Source organism: Danio aesculapii, chromosome 20, assembly GCF_903798145.1.
Source record: "Danio aesculapii chromosome 20, fDanAes4.1, whole genome shotgun sequence".
NCBI lineage: Eukaryota > Metazoa > Chordata > Actinopteri > Cypriniformes > Danionidae > Danio > Danio aesculapii.
In genome coordinates, this window is record NC_079454.1 from 44,377,667 (window position 1) to 44,396,831 (window position 19,165).

At 35.0% G+C, this 19,165-nt stretch overlaps 1 protein-coding gene across 1 annotated transcript in view; it reads left to right on the top strand.

Annotated features, from left to right (window-relative positions):
* Window positions 1–18,419, top strand: part of parp1 (poly (ADP-ribose) polymerase 1) — a 45,520-nt gene extending 27,101 nt beyond the window's left edge. Inside the window, exons 10-23 of the mRNA XM_056481326.1 lie at window positions 3,167–3,409; window positions 6,036–6,101; window positions 6,203–6,335; window positions 8,264–8,459; window positions 9,171–9,299; window positions 9,384–9,467; window positions 10,630–10,752; window positions 10,909–11,037; window positions 11,151–11,249; window positions 13,022–13,174; window positions 13,336–13,463; window positions 15,128–15,185; window positions 15,281–15,399; window positions 17,591–18,419. Coding sequence (XP_056337301.1) covers window positions 3,167–3,409; window positions 6,036–6,101; window positions 6,203–6,335; window positions 8,264–8,459; window positions 9,171–9,299; window positions 9,384–9,467; window positions 10,630–10,752; window positions 10,909–11,037; window positions 11,151–11,249; window positions 13,022–13,174; window positions 13,336–13,463; window positions 15,128–15,185; window positions 15,281–15,399; window positions 17,591–17,672 — 1,742 coding nt within the window. The 3' untranslated portion in view covers window positions 17,673–18,419. The remainder of the gene's footprint in view (window positions 1–3,166; window positions 3,410–6,035; window positions 6,102–6,202; window positions 6,336–8,263; window positions 8,460–9,170; window positions 9,300–9,383; window positions 9,468–10,629; window positions 10,753–10,908; window positions 11,038–11,150; window positions 11,250–13,021; window positions 13,175–13,335; window positions 13,464–15,127; window positions 15,186–15,280; window positions 15,400–17,590) is intronic.
* Window positions 18,420–19,165: the final 746 nt, after the last annotated feature.

Below are 19,165 nucleotides of genomic sequence, written 5' to 3' on the forward strand. Positions count from 1 at the left end.
GAGTACACGTTAATTTGCTTTCTCACAGGCTATACTCCTTGTAGATTTAGACAAAATCCACAAAAATAGACTAAATACATTAGCTTGTACATAAAGTGGTTTAAAATGTAAAGAATAGGGTTTTAATGGTCAATGGTCTGGTTTTAGTTTGTGAAATTATGCTTGGTAAAATATTACTGTACTAACTAAAAAAACAATAGACAGGCTGAATGAAAGTGCTTCCTACAAGTGGTCCTAATCTGCTTGATAAGTCGTGGCATAGGAAATATTGTTTCCTGGTCCAAGCAGCTACACATTTGAATTGAGAAAATATTTGTTTATGAACACTTTTTAGTCCCATGACACATTAAAGTGAATTTTCTATAAAATCATGGTGTACACAACAATCTCTGGACTTGCTGCATCACTGACACCAATATTTTAACCATTTATAAAAACATTTTATCACTTTCTGGCCATCTGATATTAGGCATACATTTATATGTACACTCACTGGCCACTTTATTAGGTACACTTTACTAGTTCAAGAAACCAGTCTTGAGATGATTCACACTTTCTGATATGGCGAGTTATCCTGCTGGAAGTAGCCATCAGAAGATGTTTACTTAGTGTGTATAAAGGGATGGACATGGTCAGCAACAATACTCGGGCAGGCTGGGGCGTTGACACAATGCTCAATTGGTACTAATGGCCGGTTTCCACTGAGTGGTACGGTTCGGTTTGGTACGTTTCTATGGCCGTTTCCACTGTCAAAAGGCGTACCGTACCACTTTTTCGGCACCCTTTCGAAAGGGTACCAAACACGAGAAAGGGTACCAAAAGGCGGAGCCACACGCGCAGCTGAACGCTATTGGTTTACAGAGATACGTCATTCGCTTAAGCAACAAGCCAGAATGAAAACAAAAACCCCGCCATGTTTAAAATACACAGCCGACGAGCCGAGACATTACAGCGGAATTATAAATACATATAATAACGAGCCATGGTCGACCGGGGCTCAAACAAACCTTGTCATCATCTTGATGAACAGCCACAAAGCCAAGAAGAAGAGCAGATTTACCCTGTGCCCCGTAGTTTTTTACGAGCCAGTCTGAGGCGCAAGCGGTTTCGCTTTCTTGCTAGCGCTCACGCGCGTCTAGCATTATATCTGAAATAAAAAACTTCTTGAGCTGATGATAATAACCTGCGCTTGATTATTGACCTGCTTTTGAACCCCGATCCTGTCAGACACTGACAAACCCGAGAGTGAAGCGCGAAAAAAGCAAAGGAGAAGCCAGAAAAAAAAGAGCACATTATTTTTCAGCAAACATGAACAAAATGCCATGTATAACTAACTTATTATATTCACATTTTGGACTAATATGAACTGGAAATGATGGAATGTCTAACAAAGGTTACATGTGCTGCTGAAGATTACAGACACAGATGAGAGGTTTTCACTGACTGTGGGCTATATTTTGTGTTGTTTTGAACCTAAATACGGGCGAAATGTCTGCTATATGTGGTTCTTCTGTAGTTGGGAACATATCAGAGACTGTAAAGGGCTTTATGTGTTTATACATGTTCATTTATTTAGTTATTTAATATAATTACAGACGTTACAGTAGGCTGTTTCGCACTGTCATTGATCTGCAGTTATAATCACCTCATGTTCATTGAAAAGTTAGTAAGAAACATTTCTACACAAGTATTTATTGGTATGAAGCATCTGTTTTGTGAGAAGAGCTTCTCATATGATATGTAAGTGACCCCTACAGCTTTATTGTAGACATTTCCTCGAGCTAGAATGACGTCGACTGAAACTTTCTGTCATACACCACGCCCACCAAAAGGGTACCCTTGTTAGTGGAAACGCAAGCTTGATAAAGGTGACCCATGCCAAACCGAACCGTACCGTACCAGTCAGTGGAAACGAGCCATAATTATGTCAAAGTGTGCCAGGAAAATATCCGCCACACCATTACACCACCACCACCAACCTGAACCACTGATGCAATCTGATGCATCACATGATCTCTTATCACAAAATCACATGACCTTTTTAAATGCGCATACTGAAATTTGTGCGGTAAAAGTGTTTCCATCGTAGTTTATGCGCATCTTGTCTTACCGAAAAAAAGTTTATCCTACTCAGTTATGCGCATAAGTTTTTTATGCGCATTTTTAAAATATATACGCATCATGGCGTTTCTATCAACTGGTTTTTAATGGGCATATCCAAAATGCGCATACAAATAGGTGGATGGAAACAGAGCTACTGTTGCCTTTCTATCAGCTTGAACCAGTCTGGCTATTCTCCTCTGACCTCTGGCATCAACAAGGCATTTGTGCCCACAGAACTGCCGCTCACTGGATATTTTCTCTATTTCTAACCAAACCCTAGAGATGGTTGTGCGTGAAAATCCCAGTAGATCAGCTGTTTCTGAAATACTCAGACCAACCAGTCTGGCACCAACAACTGTGCCACGTTCAAAGTCATTTAAATCACTTTTCTTCCCCATTCTGATGCTCGGCTTGAACTGCAGTAGATCGTCTTGACCATGTCTACATGACTAAATGCATTAAGTTGCTGCCATGTGATTGGCTGATTAGTAATTTGCGTTAACGAGCCTTTGGACAGGTGAACCCAATAAAGTGGCTAGTGAGTGTATTCATCAGCAGATCGCTCGTATGTCAGCTAATAGACTTTAAAACGCTCCTGTGTCCCTGTATCTGTGGTTACACTCAGTAAACAGCGGTGAGTTCAGTGAACTGATGACCTTCACGGCCAATCACAGTCATTTTTGTTGAGCATATGAACACAATGGCATATCAGCAGAGTTTAAGAGTGTGCTCAACAGTGCTTAAATGTTAGCAGGAAATGGAGGTTTTTAAAATTTTTTGTATCGATTGTATTTTGACAACCCTGCCTTATAAAAAAATTTGTAAAAATGTTTACAAATTGATATTTTTTCCGATCTCATAACGTTTGTAAATTATAAACAGATGTTTCAATATAAAATTACCATGTATTTTCTATTTGAATTCATTTTCTGAGTTTTTAGTGCAAATGTCACTTCCATAATGCTGGAAATGCTCATTTGCTTTCAGATTTTTTTTTCCAGCTTATGTATTTGTTGTTTTGCAAACGTCATTAATGTTCTGCTCTGTTCCTGCCGTCTCTCAGAGGAGATCGAGAAGATGAGTAAGAAGATGGAGGAGGTGAGAGACGCAGGTGTTCGCGTGGTGGCCGATGATTTCCTTACTGACATCAAGGAGTCCGGCAAGGCCCTTCAGGAGCTCATCTCTCTGCACGCCATCTCCCCCTGGGGCGCTGAAGTTAAAGTCGAAGCCCCAGCTGCAGCCGCGGCCACCAAATCTACCGGAGCTCATTCCTCAAAGAGCACCGGCAAAGTCAAAGAGGAGGAAGGTTAGACGTTTCTCCAGATTTACGTATAAAGTAACTGATGCAAAGGGATAGTTCACACAAAAATAAACGTTTACTCACCCTTAAGTGGTTTCAGAACTTTAGAGTTTTCTTTTTCTGTTGTAAACACTTAATAAACTGTTTCGAATAATGTTAGAAACCTGTAACCATTGACTTCTGCAGTAGGAATAACAAATGGTATGGAAGTCAGTGGTTACAGGTTTGCAGCATTTTTCTAAATAACTTTTTTTTTTCCAACAGATGAAAGAAGTTCAAAGCTGTTTTGAAATATGCTGAAAATCTGTAACCATTGACTTCCATAGCATTTGCTTTTCCTACTGTGGAAGTCGGTGATTACAGGTTTTCGGCATTTTTCAAGGTAACTTGTTTTGTGTTCAACAGAAGAAAGAAACTCAAAGCTGTTAAAAAATCCTGAGAACCTGTAACCAGAGACTACCACAGTAGGAAAAACAAATACTATGGAAGTCAATGGTTACCGGTTTTCAACATTTTTCAAAATATCTTATTGTGTATTCAACAGAAGAAACATTCTCAAAGCTATTTAGAAAAATCCTGAGAACCTGTAACCATTGAATTCCACAGTAGGAAAAACAAATACTATGAAACTTAATGGTTCCAGGTTTTCAACATTTTTCAAAATAATGTACCTTGTGTTCAACAGAAGAAACTCAAAGCTGTTATAAAAATCCTGAAAACCTGTAACCAATGACATTCCATTCGCAGTAGGAAAAACAAATACTATGGAAGTCAGTGATCTAAGGTTTGCAGCATTCTTCAAAATAACTTTGTTTTTAACAGAAGAAAGACACTAAAACAGGCTTTTGACAGGGAATGCTGAGTAAATGATGACAGAATATTCAGTTTTGGGTGAAGGTTGAGGTTTTAATCATTTAATTATTTATGTAATTTAATTATTAAATTATACTTTACTAACTTAAGACAATAAATTAGATTTGCAACACATTTTACTTCAATATGATACTTCAATTGTGCAATAATTAAGGGTGGAAAAAATGCAATTCACTTTTCTTCTGTACATTAGATTTGGTCCTCCTTAGTAAATTATTTTCTGAGGTAAAAGTAATAACCATCATATGTTTTAAAATGATTTACTGAAGACATCCACTCAATTATCCAGTGTAACAACTATTTATAAAGCAAGAAATCTTGTCATTCATATTTATAGCAAAAGAATTTAATGACATTAATATAGTATTTACACTGTTTACTCCTTAAACATCATCTTTGTGCTTCATTATCATTCAAAGTACTAGGATTTACATAATTACAGATTTGCCCCAATTTTTAATATTCCAAATGTAAAAATTTTAATTCTTCCATTATAATAATATTAATGTGATCACTTGTTCTGTTGAATATATTCGTATACAACAGAACAGATTAAGTATGTTTAATTTTTTATATTTATGTAAATATAATTTTCACCTATATTTTGACATTTTATTTTCACAAGCGCTATTTGAAAGGTTAAACAAGACACTGCTAGTTTTAAAATGCATTATATGTCAAAAAAATTTCAAAATAAAGATTGATTTGACTTTATCATAATTAATGAACCGTTTTTTTGTATCTTTTGGTTTATAATGGTATTCTGTTTTAAATCATTATAACAACAGATTTCAAAAAAGGTGTCATCGATCAAATTGAAAACTTATATGACTTTTTATCAGTGTTGTTTGTATTAGAGCTGCACAACTTATAATTTCAACATCGATATTGCAATGTGCAAGTCTGCAAAAGTCACATTGCATGGATCTGCTATATGATTGGGACCAGATCATATAGTTGACCAGACATTACCGTTAACATAGCAACAGGGCTTAAAGTGCCGGGTCTCTGGCGTGCGGCAGTGAGGAAAAAAATACTAAGATTTTGCGCTGCATAAGGGGCTGATCACAGCGAACGCGCTTTTTGAGAGGGGCATCAGTTGAATGGTTTACTAACGGCCGCAAGTGTTTTTACACGCTGCTTATGTGCCCTGGTTGCCTCACGTTTTGCCGTTGCGCGATGTGCTCGAGCGGGAAAAGCGTGTTACGTCAGTCGCATCTTTTTCATTGTTCAATCAAATGAGAGCACTGCTGGATTTCTGTTGAGGTGACAGCAGTGTTTGTATTGTCAAGGTGACTACGGCGAACTTTTAATAATGGAGGAGAGACTTGTGGTCGCTGTGTCAAGTTATCCAGAGCTGTATGACTTTAAAAATCATGAATATCACAATATTATTAAAAATTACAATTATAACATCGACAGCAACACATCTCGTGCACAATACAGGTCAGCTGATTCAGTCGTTTCCTAGTGACATACAAAAGAGCCCTTATTTGTATGTTTGTTTGTTTTTTGTACAAACATTCATACAATAAATAATTAAGAAACAAATATAAATATGATTGTAAATTATATATTGAATATTACTACAAGTGTTGCCATGAATATCGTCATTGCTACTGATATGGTATTAAAAGATAAATACATACACAACAGATTTCAGAAAAGCACTAACATTTTTAAAATAATTTGTTGATCTTAAAATGACTTATTTTACCCTCTTGCTTAAAAAAAAAACCTTGTTTTCTTCCTCCTGCAGGTGGAAGCAAATCAAAGAAAATGAAGCTGACAGTGAAAGGAGGAGCTGCAGTAGATCCAGATTCAGGTAATTAACATTTTCCCCCATATCTCATTCAGGCGACTCGGTATATTATATATAGTCATGTACTGTTTATGCAGATGTCTAATCACGGTTTGATTGCTCAGGTCTGGAAAACTGTGCTCATGTTCTGGAGCAGAATGGGAAGATTTACAGCGCCACACTGGGTCTCGTGGACATCGTCAGAGGGACAAACTCCTACTACAAACTACAGCTGCTGGAGGATGATGTTCAAAAACGGTGAGCTTTGTGAAGGAGTCCTATTGAGTCCTATTTTTCACTTTTCTTTAGTAATTTCAGACTTTGTATGCATTCCTTAGACTTTTTAGTAAGGCCTTTTAATTAATGCCTGCTTTAAAACCTTGCAGATTTGTATGTTTGTTCATATTCACTTAGAAAAGTGTTAAAATATGGTACAACTAAATGATACAACCTTTTGGTATTTTGTATGCACTTTGTGCATTGTAATTTGTAAATTTTTATATTTTGAATTTTATTTCGTTTTGAATATAGTAATATAAATGAATAAAGTAGCTTGAGGTTGCTTTCACATCTCTCCTCACATTGGTCAGAGTTTCAGGTTTTATCCCATGGACTCCGCTCAGCTGTCTTTTGTCTTATTTTAATTTATGATGACATTATAAGCGAAAAGGTGTACTTTAATTTTGACACCCACATACATAGTCACCAAATATAAATCAGAGAGGTAAGACTTTCTCATACATGGTCTCATTTTAGTTGTCAAGGGTTGTAAAAATCTATCTACTGAATCAATCAATCTTAAAAAAAAAAATTATTGGCTAGAGTTCTGTATCATAGGCTTAAATTATAGAGAACAATAACAGATGAGCGGAGAATGCAGTCTGATCACAAAGCAGATCAATGTTGATCTTTTTTTTTTTTTTTGAGGTGTCAGTGCAGAAATGAACAAAACAACAGACCTAATGCAAAATATTATAAGACTAAAATATGGAAAAAATATCAGATGGTAATTTTGGCCAATTTTCCTAATGGATAAACAGCTCTCATTAATATTTCAGCATGCTTTCACTTTTGTATTCGCACATTTGCCAGTTGGAATGACATCCCGCCCTACTCATAATTCTCATTCGTATAGCCGTATAAATGCCTATTACATAGCCATAATACACTATGATATAGCCTGGTTCGTTGGATCGTATTGCTTTCTCACTACAATTGATCCACTCCTGAGTTTGTTTCAATATAGCTGAGACCACCTCATTCAGACGGTCTCGGACCGATTGTTTTGGTGTGTATCCGAGAGCGTTTGCGGGATTCACATATGCCAAACGAACCACGCTAACTGGGCAAACGAGACAGGTTCCGAAATAAATGCCTAGGTATGAAAGCACCCTAATATTACAAATTTTATTACAAAATATTACAGATTTCTTTGTTTTTTTATCGTTGTTATTATATCTGTGTCACAACTGCTTTGTCTGTTTTATATATCTGTCTTAAATATTTAGTTATTTATCATACGGTCTAAAAATGGATAAAGAAAATACAGTCAAACTTTACAATAAGTTTTCATTAGTTAATGTATTTACTATCGGGAACTAATTATGAACAACACTAGTACGGCATTTATTAATCATAGTTCAACATTACTAATGCATTATTAGCATCCAAATTTCTGCATGCTAACATTAGTTAATGCACCATGAGTTAAAATGAACTAACAATGAACAACTGTATTTCATTAACTAACATTAACAAATACTGTAGTAAAAGCATTTTTCATCGTTTGTTCATGTTAGTAAATGCATTAACTAAAATTAACTAATACAACCTTAATTGTGTTACCGAAAATACTATTAGTTCAACATTTACTAATCCATTAACATTAATTAATTTAGTTCAGTTGAGTTAACATGAACTAACAATGATTAACTGTTTAATTAACTAGAATTAACAAAGATGAATAAGTACTGTATGTTTGGTTCATTGTTTGACTATGTTAGTAAAAGCATTAAATGAACTATTACAACCTTATTGTAGATCATCTAAATTATGATCCTACTTTTGGGTATAAAAATCTTGCAATAATATAATCAAACCTCAAAACAAATATGCAGTTCATGACCCGTTTAATTAATTATTAAGATTGGGCCTCTTGTCTTGACTTCTTCCATTGTTGTTTTTAGGTACTGGGTGTTTAGATCGTGGGGTCGAGTCGGGACCACCATTGGAGGAAACAAACTGGACAAGTTTTACGATAAGAACTCTGCTATGGACAATTTCTGTGGTGTGTATGAGGAAAAGACAGGAAATGCCTGGGCCTCCAGCAACTTCACAAAGTACCCCAATAAATTTTATCCTCTGGAGATTGACTACGGACAGGTAAAAAAGTTTAACAGCATCAAACTAGACAACTGTTGTAATAGTTATTATATTATACTAATATTCTAGTATAGTATACTATTATGAGTTTGATTTCAAATGTAATGCTAGAAATGTGCATGCTGTACATATTTGTTGAATATTTGTATTATTAGGGTCTGTCAACATGATTAAAAAAAGCTTTCAAAAATATATAATGATAAAATAATAACAAAAACAAAAGCTAGTTACTTAATCAAAACTATAAAATGATATATTTTTACTACTTGAAGATGCATACAAAACACAAAAATATATATTTTAAATATATTCTAAGGACATATTTCTTATTTTTAGATAACTTAAATTATAAGTAAAACTAAACAGAAGATTTAAGCAATAAAGATATAATTAAAACACCTATAGTTACTCCGCGATACTACATGTAAACTTAATATAGCATTGGGGATCTGAAGGTATGTCGGAGAGATGGACAAATCTCTCTTGTTTTTTATAGACATAGATTATACAATAATAGACAGGTTGTGCAATCACATTTTTATAAAGAAAGATTTATTTTCAGCACATTTGCATACTTCGGTTCTTTTTGGTTCTACTTTTTTTTTTTTTTTTGAGATTATCTTGAAATATATTAATTCTTGGCCAAAATGGATCCAAATACATTGTTCATTATCCTAAAACTGTTCTGTACGTTTTCACACATTTACTTAGGATGAGGAGGCTGTGAAGAAGTTGACTGAAAGCGCAGGTGCCAAATCTCAGCTGGACAAACCTGTGCAAGACCTCATCCGAATGATCTTCGATGTGGAGAGCATGAAGAAAGCCATGGTGGAGTTTGAGGTTTGTTCACTTCCCTTTTATATCAAAATAAAATCTGTGGTCATAAGAAGTATGATTGTAACAGGATGCCATTTTCCCCTACAGATTGACTTGCAGAAGATGCCTTTGGGAAAACTGAGCAAGCGCCAGATCCAGAGTGCTTATTCCCTACTAAGCGAAGTCCAGCAGGTTAGTTTTAGTGGTGTTCAAACAGAGTTTTATATATATTCAGCTATGGGGGAAAACACGAGACTACCTGGAAATTCAGTTTCTCTGGATTTAGTTTATTTATTAGCTATGAGTACAGTGAAATCATTATTTACTATGTATATTTTCATAGCGCACATTGCTAGTCTTAGGATATACACACACTAGGCTATCCGAACAGTGCCCAGGCGGGTTTGTCCCCCATTTCCCGGTGCGTTTTAAGTGTGAGTGCTCCGTATCGCACCCGGGTGCGGTTCAGTTGGGCAGCCCTGGCCCGGTTGGAAGAGGTGGTTTGCAGCACGGTTTGGTGTGGTATGCCTGTAGTGTGCACGCAAATCGTGCCCATTGTACGGAGCGAGAGCGATTCTCTTCTGTTAAACTAAACAGTCGCATCATCGATGACGCAAGTTTGAGGGGGTTCAAGGCAACTGTGCCTAGTGTGAGTACACCCTTAAGGTAAACAATTAATCCATGCAGCATAATCCACCGTTTTTTTTGTAATCTTTAATCAAAAAAACCCTAAGAAGATTCTTCTGCTCTTGAGCAGCAGTCTTTCTCTGTTGATGTCAGTTTGCTGGATTGGGTGAAATATGCTTAGCCATCCCCCTCCAACCGCTAGTTTGTTGTATGTTAAATATGAGAGGAGGAACGCAAAAATAAAAACCCAGCCCACTACTCGATATTCTGTTTCATCACCATAATGAAATAAAACTTTCGGTCTGATAACTTTATTTTAAAAATTAAGATTATTTTATCGAATAGCGATTTATTTTCATCTGAAGTGAAAACATTGGTGTTTGTGTTGGCTAAAGATGAATAGAAACACATCTAAAAAGATTTTAAGTCAGAATAATAATAAGATAAAAGCTCTTACTAAAATAATAACAAGAATAAATGCTAAATTTTGTTTATTTCAAGAAATTTGGAAATGAAATGACATTAGCAGTTCAAACAAAACTGAATAAATGACAATTACATTTTACTCTGAATGTATACCTAAATTGTAAATCCAGAGAAACTTTTTAAGTAATCTATTAATTTGTTCAATAGCTGTATGTTCGAAAAGGCCAGTTCATCAGTCTATGGTTCAAATAAAATCTCCTTTATTTTTCACTTTTTTCATTTCGCTCTTTATCTTCTATAGGCTGTGGCAGATAGCTCCTCAGAATCCCTCATCTTAGATCTGTCCAATCGATTCTACACACTGATACCTCACGACTTTGGCATGAAGAAACCACCACTATTGAGTAATGTGGATTACATCCAGGTAAGGCTTGTGTAACCATCATAAAATGTTTCAACGAAGGCCTTATGGAGATAATTATGTACGGTGAACTTGAGTGGTTTAAAAGACGCCTCAAATTGAATCTATTATTATTATTATTATTATTATGTACTCAAGCCTGTTGTGTATCCATAACAGCAAAAGGTGCAGATGCTGGACAACCTTTTGGACATCGAGGTGGCCTACAGCCTGCTTCGAGGAGGAGTGGAGAACAACGAAAAAGATCCCATTGACATCAACTATGAGAAACTCAAAACCAAAATTGAGGTAAAATGGCTTCGACTGCAAGAGCTGTGAAGTACTCTGTATGATTACCACAGTGAAGTCAAGCTGTAGTGATTGATGTTGATTTTTTTTTTTGTTTGTTTGTTTGTTTGTAGGTCATCGACAAGTCTTCACATGAGGCTCAGCTTATCCTTCAATATGTGAAGAACACGCATGCTGCTACTCACAACACCTACACACTGGATGTTGAGGAGGTGAGATTAACACTGACTACGTTTACATGGACATCAGTAATCTAAATTTTTCCCTTAATCTGAATAAGACATTAATGTGATTATGGTGTTTACATGAGTTGGTTTTGAATGTTCCTCATTATCCTGTTTTACATGTTATAGCAGATAGATTGATTAATGTCCTTGCGTCACCAGACTATCTAACATTTCCTCCGGGGTTTTATGTAATTTTGGGTGTTTCAGTTTTACTTTTTCCACTTGAACTGAATGCATCGACATAATCAAGCTGAGAATTTCTTTAACAGAAATAAGCTAAAGCTACTAAATCATCCACAAACCGTCTCCAAACATGTTGATAATGCACTGACATTTGAGTCGCTTCGCTGATGTAAACTCCTGCAAAAATGAGCTATGGTTTTGTCTGTCCAATGACAGTGCGCATTTCATTTACAAGAGAGAGAGGGATTAGCTGGACTTGAGGCAAAAGTTGATTGGTTGTTCCCATGTGTGGACTGTCCAATGGCATTTTTAAACTAAAAGATTTATTTTCAACTTAAGAAAAGTATGTAGCAAAAGAAAAGCAAGTGGCAAATCGAGAGAGAGAAAAGCATTTGTCAAAGGCATTGGAAATAATTTAATAATACAGTTTTCTATTGTTTGACTAATGAGCGATTTAAAAATATAAATTAAATAAACATTTATAAAATTGTCTATTTATTTATACATTTAAAAGTTATTTATAAATGCATTGATATTGCTTTATTAAATTACATTTAAAATCACAACTTAAATTGTTCATTTATTTGTCCATTATTTGTTCATTTAAATTGTGATTTATTTATACACATTTTAATGATTCAATTACTAAATTGATAATTTTATTCCTCATTTTAATTCTAACCGGCCCTCCTAGTCCTCCATGCCTAATGTAGAGTATTAATTTTTAGTTGATCAGGTTTTAAAAGATCTCAAATTTATCTGTAAAAATGTGCTGCAATCGTGTTAGACACTCTTTTGCCTTTAGAAATACCTTGTGGCATAGAGATTCAACAAGATGCAGAAACATTCTTCAGATTTTCTACATTTTTATTTTTAGATGTTTTCCTAGTGATGTTTAATGGAGAGAATAACTTTTTATCATGTGAATGGTTTTAATAACTAATTTCTTTAGTCTTTGCCATGATGACAGTATATAATAATATTTTACTAGTTATTTAGCAAGATCACAGTATTCAGCTTACAGTGTAATATAAAGGGTTAATTAACAAGGCAAGTTAAGCTAATAAGACATTGGACAACAGTGGTTTGTTCTGTAGCCAATAAAATATAATAAAGGGGCAAATAATATTGACCTCAGCCATTGAAAATGTTTATTCCAATCAGACTAAAGAAATAAGACTTTAAACTGAAAAATGTCCTTGTTCTCTTAAACATTATTTGGGAAATAATTGAAAATTATTTAAAGAAGAGAGAACATTCTTGTCTTCAACTGTATATGCATTTTTTCCAAGTAGTGTTATAATGTTACAATCAAAATGTAATCTTTGACACCCCATTGCATTTCCATCAGTTCTTGTTTAGTTTTGGTTTCCTCAAGTCCATATTCTTATTGTACTTTTTTGAGTCATAAGAGCCTGATATATCTAATGTAACACAAAAAAATTGTTCAGTTTCAATGAACTCTCCTATTTTCAAAGCTTTTTTTTTCACACACTTCCTCACATTTATAGTACATTAAGTAAGCCATAGATGTCAAATAACACAATGTTATCTCTATTTACTGCGCATCATAGATCTTTAAGATCGAGAGGGAGGGCGAGTATCAGCGCTATCGGCCCTTCAAAGAGTTACCCAACCGCCAGCTGCTGTGGCACGGCTCACGCACCACCAACTACGCTGGTATCATGTCTCAGGGTCTCCGCATCGCTCCTCCTGAGGCTCCAGTGGTGAGTTTCTTCTTCTCTCTTTGTCTGAAATATCTGCATGCATTGATACATTGATGAATCACTGTATTAGAGCCATTTCCTTCTAGATTTATAATGCTCTGTGCTGTAAAAGGCTGCTGTACTCTTATGATATCTATACTGTGGTGTGATCTTTCATGCAGACGGGTTACATGTTTGGCAAAGGTGTTTACTTTGCTGATATGGTGTCGAAGAGTGCCAACTACTGCCACACGTCTCAGGCTGATCCTGTAGGCCTCATTCTGTTAGGAGAGGTTGCACTGGGGAACATGTAAGTGATTTTATTGAAGCCATTTCTGGTCAAATTCATTTGTGTTTCTGTGATGTCTTCATTCCAGTCTTTAGTGTCACTTGATCCCTTTAGAAATCATCCTAATATGATATGATTTGATCAGGAAACTTTTCTTTTCATTTGATTTTTCTTGAATATTTTGTTAAATAGATAGTTATATATAAATTGTTAGATCACACTCCTCATGCCAGATAAATAAGATCCAGCACTGGATGCCAGATCTTGTCAGGAAATGTCAGCTTAGCAGAGTTTCCAATACTTACTCTCAGTGAGGTTCATCGTCATCAAAGCAGAAGACCTGATTTTGCACCTTCATTGTTCATCATTGTGCACAAAAATGAAGCATTAACTGCTTCATTCTGGATGTCATTCAGGTGTAATGGTATTGTGTAGTCCTATAACGTGCGCGTATGACGAAGCCGCTGACAATATACAAGATTATGAAATTGCTTCGAATGCGTGTGCGGCTGTGCACTTTTTCTGCGCTTACATTTGCATGTCACAACCAAGTGCGCTCTATATACATTGTAAATAAAGCCAGGGCGCACTTTTGTTATCCTCTGTCCCGATGTCTTCATTTATTCAGTGCTACTGCCTAGCACCTGAAATGTAATACCTGAAATTGTCATGTAATTGTTTAGATGATAGTACCAATTTATAAAAATATATTTTAGAATTAATTAAACCTATTAGCGGGACTACGCCAAAGGAAAGTGCAAGTGATAGGCTAAAGTCTTTTTAGCGGTGTATGATACTTTTTACAGGGTGGAATGTTAAAGCATATTAGCCTGCTCAGTTCAGCTGGACTTAATATTTTTACAGTTGGAATTGTTGACTGACTAGTAGTTTATTCATCACGTGAGTTAGTGACGCTATCTAGTGGCGGTGTGGATCTGTCCCGACATTGAGGTACAATTATAAACCTATTAAACATTATTTAAGTGACTATTAAAGTGATAAACATTTAAACTCATCTTCCTTCTTTTTTGTCCTCCGCTGATCACATGCCTGAATGTGAATCAAATAAATGGATGACTAAATGAATAACTAAGATTTATAAATGATTATATAGCTATAACTGAAATTATCAATGCAAAACAAATAATACAAAAACATAATATAATATAGAATTGATTTCATTTAAAGCACACTTAGGTTATCACAAATTTCAGATTCTACAATATAAAACTCTTTATTTATTTATTTTGTAACATTGTAAATGTATTATTTTAGCGTTACTTTAGCGTTGTTGAATTAAATATCTAGATTAAACATGTATACACACATGCACATTTTAGATTTTTCTTTTTGGACAAGCAGAAATAACAAACAAATTTTTAATGTTTATTATTTAATTGCAGATAACATTTATTTTAAATAGCCAAAGTTATTTTAGTTAACTGTAATATTCTTTGTCTTTACTTTCAAGTCATTTAAAACATTCTTATTTATTTTGTCTTTTTTATTTGTATTTTTTTTTTTCAGTTTACTTTTTTTTTTTTTTTTTTTAAAGGAACAACATATTTAAATGGCAATTCATAAATACAATTCAGGAAGACGTTTGTGAAATGGCTCTTTATCATTGCTGTATTCTCTCAAAATCTGATTGCGCCTTATTCTTTTTGTTGACCCCTATTCTAAAGGCATGAACTGAAGAAAGCCTCACACATTACAAAGCTACCTAAGGGTAAACACAGTGTAAAGGTAAGACTATTGTTTATTTGGAAATAGATATTGTTTTTAGCTGTAATGCTGTTTTGTTTTTTGTTCTCTTGACTGAAATGTTTTTGCTGTTTAAAGGTTTGGGAAGAACAGCTCCAGACCCAAGAGCTACTGTATCTCTGAATGGAGTAGACGTTCCTCTGGGCAAAGGCATCAACACAAATATTGATGACACAAGCCTGCTCTACAACGAGTATCCTTTTGATTTCTGCATATTCATTTGTTTGCTTTCTGTCTGTCTTCTGCTGTTTCAGAAAAATGTACAATGCAGGTCAAACATTTAGTATGTGTAAGATTTTTTATATATTTTTAGAAGAAGCCTTTTCTGCTCACCAAAGCTGCTTTTATTTGATCACAAATACATTAAAAACGGTCAAAGTTTTTTAAATATTAACATTTAAAATAACAATATAATAATAAAAATAATTCCTAATTGAATGTAGTGTACAATATATTTTATCCTGCGTCACCAGACTCGCATAACCCTTCAGAAATTGTTCTTTTATGCTAATTTACTGTTCTATATCGAGCAGTTATTATTGGTACTCAATCATTAATAATAGTTCTCATAGTTATCAATGTTGAAAACCATTTTTTTTTCAGTTTCTTTAAAACCGTGATGCATTTTATAGTTTTTTTGAGTCTTTGTTGAAAAGGAGGCTCAAAATAACAGCACTTATATTGTTCCATTCTAAACGTATTTTCTTTTACTTTTGAACAGTTTGTGTCCTTAATGAATAAAACAAACCGGAATTACAGGAGCCAATTATATTTCAAACTACTTTCAATAAGAAAGCTTATTTAAAATATATTATTATTATATTATATCTAAATATATTATATATGCGGCCTTGGTGTGCAGAATAAGCTTCTTTTAAAAACATAAAAATCTTGCTAATCCTTACTGAAATTTATCTAGTCGTGTATATCTCAGATTTATTGAACCCTTTGACCACTGTGATCAGTCTTGGTACTTGTTATAAATCAGTGTTTTCAAACCTTTAACGTTTATTTTAGGTTAATTATATTATTATATAGTATAACATTGTTGCTATTATAAAATAATGCACATTATGCAGACACTTAATACGTAATAATATTATTTAAGTCTTATAGGTTATACTGTTAATTTAAAGTGTGCATTTTGTTTGGAAATGTCAATGTTAATGCATGTTTTATCTGAGTTCTTGTTGTATTTACACAGTTTTGACCACCAGATGTCCCTAGCGTGTACTTTTTCATGTGCTGCAAAGCTATGAATCATTTTGCAAAGCAATTGGTTCAGTTGTTTTGCAAAGCTTTAAAGAGCTTCATTTCTACCAGGAAGACCAGGGATAAAGATATAATAAAAACAATTATTTGACAAGATAACATGTAGAAGAACAAATAAATTTATTTGACGAAGGACCTGTCTGTAGCTTTAATCAGAAGCTTGTTGATTCAGCCAAGTCTGTCTGAGGATGAAGGCAGAGGCGGAGTCTACCCCACAGACTGGGCCAACCTGGTGGTGGTGGGCGGGATGGTGGTTGAGCGTCTACATTGGTATCTACAAACGAAATGGATTGTGAATGACGAGCTTTTATATTTCTTGTGTCGTGAGGGCATTGGTTAGCTCTGATTGTAATGCGTGACGTGACATTAGGTCTTTCTGACAGAACTGACGCTAAAGCTATATTTCTCCTATTACTAGTTTGAACTACACAATACGTGTTCTTAGCCATATTTGAGAATCTGAATATCAGATATTCCACACTGTAATTAGGGCATTTGTCAATATAAGCAGGGCTGTGGTGCATCACGTTATGAACTTGACGTGTCACCATGAAAACTTTAAAGGTCCTGTGAACTTAAAATAAAAAAAGTTTAGATGTTAGTTTCAAAGGGTATCTATAAGCTAGTGTGCTCCAAAACAGGAACAAAATTTGCGTTTACAAAAAATAAAACTGATATAAAGATCCAAAGCTTGCAGTTTGTCAATTCCGCCTAAATGGATCTACAATATTTTTCATGTCACCTCATACTTCAGTTTCTCATCAAATCTTCTGACCAATCAAATATTCTCCAGAATCTGACGTGCCCCACCCTCTTCAAGATGCTTCACATTTGCTTTTCACTTGATGAGCTTGATCTCAACTGCCCTCACTGGCAGTGATAACTAAACACTATTGGCTGTTTTTTTACTAAGGGGTGGAGCTACTCTGTCCCATTTCAAAGCACTTCAGGGGACTTTAAAAGCGATGTGTTCAAACCAGTAGTCACATTTAAAAAAATAAATTAATTAAAAACATGCAGGGGTCAGTGGGAGTATTTTTAGCTCAGTTGTGAAAGGGTTAATTAATGCATTTGTTGTCTTGCTCTTTCCCTTAACTCAAGCTTTCCTTCAGGTACATCGTTTATGATATTTCTCAGGTTAACCTGAAATACCTGCTGAAGATCCGCTTCAACTATCAGACGTCTCTGTGGTGAGACGCCGGTTAGATCTGGACAAGCTTTTGGACGCCACTGAAACCACTGTTACAGCTTTAGCATCAAGAACCAAACTTGGGTTTGCACATGGGTTTAGAAATGATTAAATCCATTCTCTTGCGCTTTGGCAGCACATTCCCCATTGCTCTAGTCTGTTAGTTTGGAGTACATTAAGTGGTTCTACCCAAATCACAAACTGCATTGTTGCAAATGTGGCCACCTTTTCTACAAAAAACATGATTGGACTTCTCTGTGAAATGTTTCTTTATAAGCTACCAACAGTGGATAGGTAGACAGTCTTCCATATGTTTCATAGGCCTTTTCTTTCTTTAATAGTTTTGCTAAACCTGGATTCAGGTTACTTGTAACACGTGTAGTGTTTACGTTTTTGTTCACCCTCTCGATTTAAAACAAAAAAGAATGTACAGTTTTAGGAAAAAAATGTTGTAAGCCAGGATATAGCCTGCTGCAAGTGAGTAATCTTTTACTAGAATTGCCAATGTATGGACAAGTATTTTCTATGTTAAACATGTACCGTCCTAGTTTTGCTTTTTTGAGTTTACTGTCCCTTATGAAAACATACTTGGGCCATTTGAAATGGCTATCAAAACCGAAGCTGCTGTCATCACGTACCTGTAATAAGTTTTGTTGTTGTTTTTGGTAATAATTTCTTCACAGTTTTTGTGGACAAAAGAAGTTTCCCAACAAATGTCTTTGCATCAAAAATAAAACGGTTTTTGGCTTATTCTGCTTGAAGCTGATTTATTTCTCGGGGAGGGGGAGTGGGGGTATCTGATTGCAAAAATGTCTTAATACAGTACAATAAGATACAAGTAAATAAAATCATACATAAAAATCAACAATAACCTTTTTTGGTTAAAAAGCACAATAAAATAGGTATTGTTGCTTTGTAATGTGTGCTTTTTTTATTATTAAATATTTATTCCAATGATTCAAAACAGTGACAGACGAGTCTTCACATTGATCCTGTGGGTCCGCCTGAACACCCACCAGTGACCTACACAGACCTGCAGCTTCTCTACGATAGACGTCCAGCATTCTCCAGCCTCCGGCTCCTAGACTGCAGCTCTGCACAAGAAGTTTGGCCAGAGGACAAATGATCATACCCAACTGAGCCTGGTTTCTCCCGAGGTTTTACTTATTTACTGTCATAAATTGGTGAAGTTTTATTCCTCGCCACTGTCGACTCATCGGCTTGCTTAGTTTGGGACTTGTAGAGCTGCGCATCGATGGATTTGCTCTTCAATGTTTGGACGTTCAGCAGTGAAAATTAAAGCACGTTGAACTGAACTTCAACTCTGAAAACTGGACTGACACAGTTTCAATTTACTAGAACTTTTACGTTAAGGGCTGCTTTGACACAATCTACAATGTCAAAGTGCTATAAAAATAAACAAACATGAGTTTTTAGCATTACTTTAGAGTCATGATTTTCCTGAAATTATTCTCACTGCTAATTTGATGAATTAAGA